This window comes from Macaca nemestrina, chromosome 2, assembly GCF_043159975.1.
Source record: "Macaca nemestrina isolate mMacNem1 chromosome 2, mMacNem.hap1, whole genome shotgun sequence".
Taxonomy (NCBI): domain Eukaryota; kingdom Metazoa; phylum Chordata; class Mammalia; order Primates; family Cercopithecidae; genus Macaca; species Macaca nemestrina.
Genome location: NC_092126.1, coordinates 37,107,234 through 37,119,454, shown reverse-complemented (window position 1 = coordinate 37,119,454; position 12,221 = coordinate 37,107,234). Strand labels below are relative to the sequence as shown.

The 12,221-nt window shown below is 37.6% G+C and overlaps 1 protein-coding gene across 31 annotated transcripts in view; it reads right to left on the bottom strand.

Annotated features, from left to right (window-relative positions):
- LOC105469894 (centrosomal protein 63) overlaps positions 1-12,221 on the bottom strand; it is a 135,730-nt gene that overhangs the window by 121,570 nt on the left and 1,939 nt on the right. For 15 of the 31 annotated variants that reach the window (XR_003015449.2, XM_011721483.3, XM_024789161.2 and 12 more), the window contains exon 2: positions 4,017-4,085. Coding sequence is in view for 28 of the 31 variants with exons in the window: in XM_011721476.3 (XP_011719778.2) it covers positions 4,017-4,085 (69 nt within the window). In the remaining 3 variants the exon portion in view is untranslated. Of the gene's footprint in view, positions 1-4,016; positions 4,086-4,560; positions 4,580-5,124; positions 5,144-10,261; positions 10,300-12,221 lie in introns of those variants that run through there. The other 16 variants (XM_024789159.2, XM_024789151.2, XM_011721478.3 and 13 more) reach the window with 4 other exon arrangements.

Genomic DNA, 12,221 nt, shown 5'->3' with positions numbered 1-12,221 from the left:
TTAGAGATTATTACAAACAACTATATGCTAACAAATTGGAACACCTAGAGGAAATAAACTCCTGGACACACATAACCTACCAAGACTGAACCAGGAAGACCAATAATGAGTGACATGACTGAACCAGGAATAAAAAGTCTCCCAAGAGAGAAAAGCCCAGGACCTGATGGCGTTACTGCTGAATTCTACCAACTTCATAAAGAAGAACATCAATTCTTCTCAAAGTATTCCAAAAAAATTGAAGAAGAGAAAAATTTTCCTAACTTATTCTACAAGGCCATCTTTACTCTGATGACAAAAGCAGACAAGGACACAACAAAAGAAGACAACTACAGGCCAATATCCCTGATGTACACAGATGCAAAAATCCTCAACAAAATACTAGCCAACCAAATCCAACAACAAAACAAAAAGATAATACAGCATGATCAAGTGGGATTTATCCCAGGTATGCAAGAATGATTCAACATACACAGATCAATAAAAGTAATACATCACATCAACAGAATGAAAGACAAAAACCATATCATCATCTCAACAAATACAGGAAAAGCACTCGATAAAATTCAACATCTCTCCCTGATAAAAACTCTCAATCAAGCATAGAAAGAACATACCTCAACATAATAAAGGCCATATATGACAAACCCCCAGCTATCATTATACTGGATGGGGAAAAGCTGAAAGCCATTCCTCTAAGAACTTGAACACAACAAGGATGCCCACTTCCACCACTCCCATTCAACACATAACTGAAAGTCCTAGTCAGAGCAATCAGGCAAGAAAAACAAATACAGGCACCCAAATTGGAAAGGAGGAAGTCAAATTGTTACTCTTTGTGTACAACATAATCTGACATACAGAAAAACCTAAAGACTCCACCAAAAAAGTCTTAGAACTGATAAAGAAATTCAGTAAAGTTGCAGAATACAAAATCAACATACAAAAATCAGTATTGTTTCAATACACCAATAACGAACTAGCTGAAAGAGAAATCAAAACAGCAATCCCATTTACAAAAGCTACAAGAAAAAAAATAATACCTAGGATTAAATTTAACCAAGGACATAAAAGACCTCTACAAAGAAAACTATGAAACACTGATGAAAGAAATTGAAGAGGATACAAACAAATGAAAAGACATCCATGCCCATGGATCAGAAGAATTAATATATTCAAATGATTATATCCAAAGCTATCTACAGATTCAATGCAATCTCTATCAAATACCTATGACATGCTTCACAGTAATAGAAAAAATAATCCTAAAATTCACACTGAACCATAAAAGGCCCTGAATAGCCAAAGGAATCCTGATCAAAAGGAACAAAACTGGAGGTATCACACTACCTGCCTGACTTCAAAATATACTACCAAGCTATAATAACCAAAACAGCATGGTATTGGTATAAAGGCAGACACATACACCAATGGAACAAAATAAACAACCTAGAAATAAATCCACGTGCTTACAGCCAACTGATTTCCAACAAAGGTGCCAATAACATACAATGGGAAAAGGATGCCCTATTCAATAAATGGTGCTGGAAAAAACGGATATTCACATGCAGAAAAATGAAACTAGACTCCTATCTCTCACCATATTAAAAAAAAAATCAACTCAAAATGGACTAAAGACTTACATGTAAGACCCAAAACTATAAAACTACTAGAAGAAAACAAACGGACTGGGTACGGTGGCTGATGCCTGTGATCCCAACTACTCAGTAGGCTGAGGCAGGAGGATCACTTGAGGCCAGGAGTTCAAGACCAGCTTGAGCAACACAGTGAGGTATCATCTCTTAAAAAAAAAAAAAAAAAAAAAAAAACTGTTCTTAAATTAGCCAGATGACATGTCTATGGTCCCAGATACTTGGGACACTGAAGCAGGAGGATCACCTGAACCTAGGAGTTTGAGGCTACAGTGAGCTACAACTGTGCTGCTGTACTCCATCCTGGGCAACAGAATGAGAGGCCCGTCTCTACAAAAAAAAAAAAAAGAAAGAAAGAAAATATAGAGGAAATGCTTCAGGACATTGGTCAAGGCAAAGATTTTATGGCTTAGACTTCAAAAGCACAGGCAGCAAAAACAAAAACTGACAATTGGGACTTAGTTAAACTAAGAAGTTTTTGTATAGCAAAGGAAACAATCAACAGAGCCAAAGACAACTTGTAGAATGGGAGAAAATATTTGCAAACTATTTATTCAGCAAGGGATTAAACATCCAGAATATACAAGAAAAACAACTCAACAGCAAAAAAACAGAAAACCCTATTAAAATGTGGGCAAAGGACTTGAATAGACATTTCTCAAAAGAAGACACACACATGGCCAAAAGGTATATGAAAAAATGCTTGAGACCACTAAATCACCAGGGAAATGCAAGTGAAAACCACAATATCATCTCACCCCAGTTAGAATGATTATCAAAAAGACAAAAAATAACAAATGCTAGGGAGGATGTGGACAAAAGGGAACTCCTTACATGCTGTTGGTGAGAATGTAAAATTAGTACAGCCATTATGGAAAACTAAATAGAGTTTTCTAAAAAACTAAAAATAGAACTACCATATTGTATATAGCATCCTTAACATAAGTAACTCCATTTTAGAAAGAGACTGCATCTCACATTTCAAAAGACATCATGCCCACAGGGACCTAATCAATAAAGACTGCACCCAATCACATAATGACATAAACAGGCAAAATATTTCACTATCAGTTCTCACCAGAAGACTCTGTGGCCACAAAAAAAGCAAGACTTTGCCAGCTCAAAACAGCTGTCTTGATAAGACTCTGTCTTGCTGTCATCTGTGATCAGCACCTGGCATCTGTCGCCAAAGGCTCTTCCTTGCAAGATGTTGACCACCGTCCAGATCAGGCCAGAATACGTTCTTTGTTCAGTTGCTCTCTTTGGACTAGTTCTTTAGCACCCCCCCTTTTTTTTTCTGTCCTTTTCTCCTGTTAATTGTTACTCTGTTTGATGTGGAATGTTTACGCTGTAACATTTACATATATTAATTAAATACGCTATTATGTGTGGTTTGCAATATTGACTGACTTGTGGAGAGGCTTGAGCCTGTATGCCCATGGCTCTGACTATCAAGTGAACTGGTAGTACTAGGGGGAATTGCCTCCTTGGGAACTCCATGTAGACTGTGGTTTTTATGACCGAAATGGCATCACTAAAAGTTTGCTCTTGTAGAAAGACACAAACATGTATGGACCTGGCTATGTCTGACTTTGTACCACTCATAACACATATGATCCAGAAAGCACACTATTGGGTAATCTATCCAAATGAAAGGAAATCAATATGTGAAAGGGATACTTGTACCCCCATGTTTACTGCAGCATTATTCACAATAACCAAGATATGGAAATGACTTAAGTGTCCAACAGCAGATTAATGAACAAAGAAAATGTCAGATATATATCCATCATGGAGTACTATTCAGTCACAAAACAGAATGAAGCCCTGTCATTTGCAGCAACATGGATAAAACTGGAGGTCATTAAGTGAAATAATAGGCACAGAAAGACAAATATCTCATGTTCTCATTCATGTGTGGGGTCTAAAAAAGTTCACCTCACAGACGTAGAGAGTAGAACGATGGTTACCAGAGGCTGGGAAGGGGTTGGGGGTGAAGAATGTTTGGTTAATGGGTACAAACCATACAGTTAGGTAGAAGAGTAAGCTATAGCGTTAAATAGCACAGTAAGGTGACTAGTAAGTAACTAGTATGTGACTAGTTAAGTAACTAGCACAGTAGGGTGACTAGCACAGTAAGGTCCCTTAAACTTTAAAAATTTACTATATATTTCAAAGTAGCTAGAAGAATTGAAATGTTCCCAACACAAAAAATGATAAATGCTTGAGCTGATGGGTATATTAAATTCCCTTATTTGATCATTACGCATTATATGTATGTATCAAGGTATCACGTGGACCCTATAAATATGTATAATTATTATGTATTAACCAAACAATTAATTTTTATAAAAGCAAACTTACCCACCATGCCCTCGATTTTGCATTCTTTCTAACAAAGCCTCCATCACCAAATCCCCTTTGTTCTGGAAACTGACAAAGAAAAAATATCAGTCATGAGAAAATTCATTTCTTCAGTTCTAACATTCTAACTTACAACTTAAGAATGTGAATGAAAGCACACATAACAAGGAAAAAATGCAGCACTTCTTAGGATGACTATAGAAGCAGTCAAAGAACATCACTTCAGGAAAACTAGGAACAAACATATTTCAGATTAAAACAGAATAACTTAAAAATATCTGAATTGCTGTTGATACTCTCTCCGTGTAACTATTAAATACCTCATTGTTCTTTGTCTAGTTCCTAATGTCGGGTGGGCGGGGGTGGAGTTGGGATCTCTCTAGCAGAGGGATAGTACACAAACCCCCTTACAAAATGAGAAAGAAATTGGGTTCACACATGTCAGAGGGAAAGCATAGCTTTTTTTTAAATAAAGAGATAGTATAAAAAATGTGAAGTGCACCGAGATTAAACTCTTTAGTCTACCATGGGAAAGCCTACTCACCCCTGAAGAAAGGCATAGAGGTTCCTGCATGCAACATCCTCTCTTCACCGAAAGGCAGCCACAGGGCCCTCCTGCCTCTGCACTTGATTTGCTCCCAGTGCTTAACAGGTTCTTTCATAGGAGTTACACCACACTGGAAGTGAGTTTTTTACACACTATTTTTCCTTACTAGACTATTCATCCCTCCAGGGCAGAAACCCAATTTTATTCATCTCTGCAGCTTCAGAGCTCAATGTAGCATTTCAACATGGTACGTGGCAGATTCTTTTGGCTGAACTTAACTCCCCTCTGTCTTTTGCCTACCCTCTCCCGCATGCAAACTGGTCATAGCTAGGGGACTACATGAAGAGTCTAGCAGAGAAAGAGGGAAAGGGAGATAGAAGACTGCCATATAAATGGCAAGATACAGTCAGGTGCAGTGGCTCATGCCTGCAATCCTAGAACTTGGGAGGCTGAGGTGGGCGGATCACTTGAGGTCAGCAGTTTGAGACCAGCCTGGCCAACATGGTAAAACCCCAACTCTACCAAAAAAAAAAAAAATTAGCCAGGCATGGTGGTGTGCACCTGTAGTTCCAGCTATCGGGAGGCTGAGGCAGGAGAACTGCTTGAAGCCAGGAGGCGGAGGTTGCAGTGATCCGAGATCATGCCATTGCACTACAGCCTGGGCGACAGAGAGAGATTCCATCTCAACTAAATAAATAAATAAATAAATATATAAATAAATAAATAAAATAAAGGGTAATATATACCATGAAGAAAGGTGACAGTGAGAAAGGAAAGAAGACCCTTAAACTCAGAAGTGTTGATTAATATGTGCTGTATGCTTCTCGTCTTTTATAATAAATCTTCAAAATGTTCAATGTCAAACCACTTTTCATTCCAAAATGCTTTTTCCTTAAACCTTTAGACAATAACCAAAGATTGTGGTGTAGACATTCTGCCCCTGGGCTAATCCTCATCTAAAAATTATACTGCTGTAAGAAGTAGATTATTTTACTCAACACATAATTCAGTGTTGTACTAACAACTAGATATATAGTGATGAACGATATGGCCCTTTTCAAGGTATTAATAGTCTAGTATGGGACAGAAAAAAATGAGACAAAAAGGCTTTCCCAGTGTGATACAGTGAGAGGCATGCCCAGGGTGTTCCAGAGACACAGAGGAGAATAAGAAGACTGGAAAATACAACCACTGCATCTTATTTGCATCTATTTCTAAAGATACTAACAAACTGAGTATTAAACTATTCGTGCACAAACATGACAGGGAGGATTTTTTTTCTAGTTGGTTTATCCTACACATTACACCAAAATTGCAAAAATTAAAACCTAAAGAAAAAGGTTCCCATGTTTTACTCCACTTTCAAATCACAATACAGTCAAATTACAATGCAACCAAGATTCCATGTTTTGGTCCACTCTAGGAGAACTGAGAGGCAGTACATGGTCCATACCGCACTAGATGGAGACCCAGGATACAGTCCTACTCTGCAACTAAATAGCTTTATATTCTTGGACTTGTTTTAACATCTGTAAAATGAGGGGCACGAACAATATTTTCTAAGGTTTCTTCCAGCTTTTTCATGGGTTCTAATAGCCAATTAAGTGTCCACTGTAAGTAGCAAGCTCCTGACAACCATACATGGACACTTATTAACATGTAGGAAAGTGCTATTCTTATTGACAGTGCTATCACAGTTACTCAAAATTATCGTTAGTAAAATTATACTTATTTAGGTCATGTTATTCTCAAACAGTATATTTAGTAATATACACGAATATATTTTCTACATGACTATTATTTAATAATATATTTATAATAGAAGTTACTGAATGTTCAATAGCTGTCTTGTACACATTGTCTAAATCAATCTTCACAACACTCATAAAAGACAGATACTAGCCAGGTGCGGTGGCTCAAGCCTGTAATCCCAGCACTTTGGGAGGCCGAGACGGGTGGATCATGAGGTCAGGAGATCAAGACCATCCTGGCTAACACAGTGAAACCCCATCTCTACTAAAAAATACAAAAAACTAGCCGGGCAAGGTGGCGGGCGCCTGTAGTCTCAGCTACGCCGGAGGCTGAGGCAGGAGAATGGCGTAAAACCCGAGAGGCGGAGCTTGCAATGAGCTGAGATCCGGCCACTGCACTCCAGCCTGGGCGACAGAGCGAGACTACTTCTCAAAAAAAAAAAAAAAAAAAAAGACAGATACTATTACTTTGAGAAAACTGAGGCTGAGAGAGTTAAATAACTAGACTATGATAAACTACAAATTATAGTTCTGGATTCAATCTAGACAGTGTGACTATCGAGTCACAATCAACGTGCAACCTTTATGTATTTTACAGTATTCTATATCTTAAAATATATCAGCGTATCTTTTGGCTTAATAGTGTCTTTGCAATAAAAAAAGAAATTAAACTGAAGTATGACATCACTACTATAGCCACCAGGTGGCAGCAGCACAATAATGAAATAGTCACATAACAAATATTGCTATTTTAGAAATCAAAATGGTCTAAGAGAGATTCCTGTTAAAAAAAAAAAAAAAAAAAAGAGAGAGAGAAGTGGACCAGTAATATCCTCTGTGATAAATAAACTTACTAATGTGCAATGTGTTTCTGTAATTCCTTCACCATCTGCCTTAGTGCCAAACACCATGAATCCTCAGGATCAGGCAAATAGTAAGGGCTGATTTTATCTGGATGTTTGTCATCTGAGTTGCTCATAGTTATATCACCGATTCTTTTCCTAACCAACCTGACCCTCATTCAACTCTATGCACTATGTCACTTTGATTTCTTCTTTGCATGTGCCATATAATTACATAAAATTAGATATTCTTTGTAAAATTTTAAATACAAATTAAAACAATGTTTGATAATCTGCTACTCCTTGCCACTAACATGCAAAGCTAATGTGATTAAATGGAAAATGTATACCTCTACCATTGGTACAATCTTATTCATTTCTGCAGTTAGAACAAAACATCAACAAACAAAACTTATTAATTATAACTCTCCTTTGGAATGAAGGCTGTTTTAAATCAATGAAACCTGGAATTGGATAGTGAAAGGAAATATAAGCTTTTACATCAAGTTTGGGGAGCAAAGAAAACACACTTTAAATTTAAGGGAAAAAGAATACAAATAGAATGTCTTATAGGCAAATCTCTGAAATTCATTAACATCGACTTTATGAGCTAGAAAGCACTTCAGGCCTCTAATTTAACCTTATTTTACAGATCAGGAAAAATATCAGAGTATATGCCCAAGACCAAATTATTCACAAAATGGGACACAGGAAGAAAATAAAAACTCCAGACAGAATTATGAATAAATGTGTACATACTAAGAGAAGGGATATGCCTAACCTTCAAGTCTAAAGGAGGATAACAATGCTCTCTGTCCCTTTCCCTGCTTAGTGTCGTTTTAATTACAAAGCTCTGTGGTTGTGTCAAATATACCATGGCCGATAAACTATGGCTGTTCCCAATGAACAATCAGTATTACTAAGCATTTTCCAGAAAGGGTCCTAATTAAACTGATACCAGTAAAAAGATATTAGAGGAACTTTTCAAAATATTAACTTTTTTTTTGTTTTTTGTTTTTTGTTTTTTTTTTTGAGACGGAGTCTCGCTCTGTCGCCCAGGCTGGAGTGCAGTGGCGCTATCTCGGCTCACTGCAAGCTCCGCCTCCCGGGTTTACGCCATTCTCCTGCCTCAGCCTCCCGAGTAGCTGGGACTACAGGCGCCCGCCACCTCGCCCAGCTAATTTTTTTGTATTTTTAGTAGAGACGGGGTTTCATTGTGTTAGCCAGGATGGTCTCGATCTCCTGACCTCGTGATCTGCCCGTCTCGGCCTCCCAATCAAAATATTAACGTTTTTAAAAAATTGTCCAAACTATAGTTCAAAATCCAGGAAGAACAATGAAAGTCTGAGAAATAGGAGTACATAAAAACAAACTTTTATATGAAAAAACGCCATAAGCAAAGCTAACAGACAAATGACAACAGTACCTGAAAGTTTTACCACAAAAGGTTAATTACCCAAATATATAAGGAGCTTATAAAAGACTAGGGAAAAAAATCTACAGAAACATGGGCAAGAGGTATAAAGAAGCAATGCACAGAAAAATACAAATGACAGTAAAAACATGAAAAGGTAATCAACCTTGCTCATAAGAGAAATATAAATTAAAACTACACTAAGTTACCCTTTCTTCTGTACCAGATTAACCAAAAATTAAATGTTTGATAATATACTCTGATGACAAGACTGTGGGACAACAGGCACTCATATACATTACAGGTAAGAATGCAAAATGAATACAACTGCTATAGAGGAGACTTTGGTAATACCTAACAACTGATGTAGGCATTTACCCTTTTATCCAACAATGCTACCTTTAAGAATCTATCCCATGGGCTCATTGGCAAAAATGCAAAACAACATATCCACAGGGATATTCACTGCAGGACTATTTGTAATAGCAGAAAATAACACAAATGTCTATCAAGAGGGGACAAGTTAAATATTCATCCACCAATGGAGTACTATGAAACTGTAAAAAGGAATAACAATCTCCACATACTCCTACGGAGGGGATCTACAGGACATATATTACTAGGTGAAAAACCCAAGATGGAAACAGTATACATAATGACACATTTTACCTAAGAAAGAAAGGTGTGTTTGTCCATGTACATTTGCTTCTAGGTATGTGTTTTTTTAATGGAAGGATAGACCCAAAACTAGTAAAAACAGTATCTGTAAGGAAGGAAAATAACCAGAGTGGAAGAAACAGAGATGAAAGCTAAATTGTTTTATGAGTTCTTGTTTTATGGGTACTTGTTTTATGGGAATTATGCTAGGTTTTGCATATAATAAAACAAATCAAAATGGGGAAAAAAGCAGTACTGAAAAATTGGAAACAAAATAAAATAAATCAACTACCAACTAGATATCAATTTGACAGGCTAACTATACAATAAATTACTTCATATGCCTTTAAAATACAATAATTTTACTATACCCTTCCCTAGAGACATATAAAATAAGGATAAAAGAGAATTGCAAAGAAATCCTAAGCACTGTTCAGGAATCATACTGATAAATAGGCTGTTAACTTGAAACCATTATATATAACATAGGATGAGGGAAAAAACTAATTCTATTAATGGCACTAGGTACCAAGATTCAGCAAAAAAGGATACAAACATAAATCAAACGTGAAAAAACTGAAAAATTAAATTTAAATTTTGGAAATTTAAATGTTAAATGTTGGAAACAATGTGAACTCTGCATATTTGTGGTTTTTTTAATGTATATTTCCTAACTCTGGCCACTATAAATCCTAGAACCAATGATTAACATAGTAGCAAGAACACTTCTCCTACCTAGATAGACTGTGGTCTCCAAATACTATCTCAGACTCAAAAGAACCAGGGTTCTTTGGAGACCAGAAATCTATAAATGAGCCAGGAAAATTATTTATCAGAAAGCAAGGAAATTAACAAAGCTATTGGTCATATCAAATGGAACAGGAGCCAACTTTAAGGAGCTCCCACTGGCCAAAGATGAAACAATTTGAGCATTAAAAACACAATTGCCATATGTTGAAACAGTTTAAATATATTATAAAGTCTGTAAGTTCATGATGATAGGTTTACAAAAAGGCAAAAACCCTCATGGTTACCTTTGGAGGTTGCTAGGCCACCAACTCATTACTGTGGTCTGAAAATAGAGGGAAAGAATTAAGCATTTTTCTTGCCTTTCCTGTGCAAATTGTATTTCAGGGTAGTCAAACAGCTGGTAAGGGAAAGTTTTCATAAAAGACTCTCAGCTAACAAATACTGAAGAAACAACAGAAATAGATAATCACCACGTTGCATCTCTAATGCAGTAACGGATACAGGCAATATAACCCCACAAAAGAACTTCACCATTAAGTGAAAGAATCTCGGGGAATTTCATTATGGGTGGATGGAGCTAACTACACCTAAACTCAAAATAATGTTTAATGTTAACATCATTAAAAAAAAAAACAAAAAAAACCTCAAGACACTGCTTCCCTGATAATTAATGAAATAGGAAGTGTATTGCATTACCTATGAAATTTTCTGCCCAACCCCCCAACTACCCCACCAAAAAACAAAACAAAAACAAATATAAAGGTGAAATCTGATCAGGCTTCTAAAGCAGGGTGCTCGATAGAACTTTCTGCAATTATGAAACTATTTTATAACTGCACTGTTCAAAAAGTAGCCACTAGGCAATCTGTAGGCGCTTGCCACCACGCCCGGCTAATTTTTGTATTTTTAGTACATACGGGGTTTCGTCATGTTGGTCAGGCTTGTCTCGAAACTCCTGACCCCGTGATCTGCCCGCCTCGGCTTCCCAAAGTGCTGGGATTACAGGCATGAGCCACCGTGCCCAGCCTAGGAACTGAATTTTTAATTTTATTTCACTTTAATTACCCACAGCTGGCTGGTGGCTACAATACTGGACAGTGCAATTCTACATCTAACTACTGGTTTAGAGCAGTGGTTCCCAGCCTTTTTGGCACCAGGGACCTGTTTCACGGAAGAAAATTTTTCAACATGGACAGGGTGGAAATAAAAAATTTTGTAAATATCTTTTTGTTAACATTCATATGAAATGTTTTGGGGAAGGAATGGCCAAACCACTTTTTATTTATTTATTTATTTTCTTTTTTTTGAGATCCAGTCTCACACTGTAGCCTGGTCTGGAGAGCAACGGTGTGATCTCAGCTCACTGCAACCTTCGCCTCCCGGATTCACGTGATTCTCCTGCCTCAGCCTCCCGAGTAGCTGGAATTACAGGCGCACACCACCACACCCGGCTAATTTTTTTGCATTTTTAGTAGAGACGGTGTTTCACTATGTTGGCCAGACTGGTCTCGAACTCCTGACCTCGTGATCCGCCCGCGTCAGCCTCCCAAAGCGCTGGGATTACAGGCGTGAGCCACCGCACCCGGCCAACCACTTCTTCAGTAATATGAATAATACACATGGCAAGGGTTAGGGGCATGGTTTCATGATGAAACTGTTCCACCTCAGATCATGAGTCATTAGTCAGATTCTCATAAGCATGCAACCTAGATCCCTTGCATGCGCAGTTCACATTAGGGTTCATGCTCCTAGGAGAATCTAACCCCACAGCTTATCTGACAGGAGGCAGAGCTCAGGTGGTAGGTAATGCTCACTCGCCTGTCACTCACCTCCTGCTCTGTAACCTGGTTCCTAACAGGCCACGGACTGGTAGTGCTCTGCAGCCCCGGGTTTGGGGGCCCCTGGTTTAGAAGCCATAAAGGCAACAGAGATACCTGTTAAAGGATACTGTGCAATGTAATCTGCTAAATTTAGAACTGTAAGGAAAAACAGGGGCTAATCCCATAGCTATAGCTATGAGGGAACTGCTATAGATTAAAAGATGTCAAATGTGCATCACCCAAACACAACAGGCAGATCCCTGTGGGATTTTGGTTCAAACAAGCTAACTGCAAAAAAGACATTTAAGAGAGAGTTGAAGAAATCGTAATCTGACTGGACATTGACATTAGAGAATTTTTATTAATTTGTGTATGTGTAATGACAGTAGTGTGGCTTTGCAAAACTGAAAAACCTAGCTCCTGA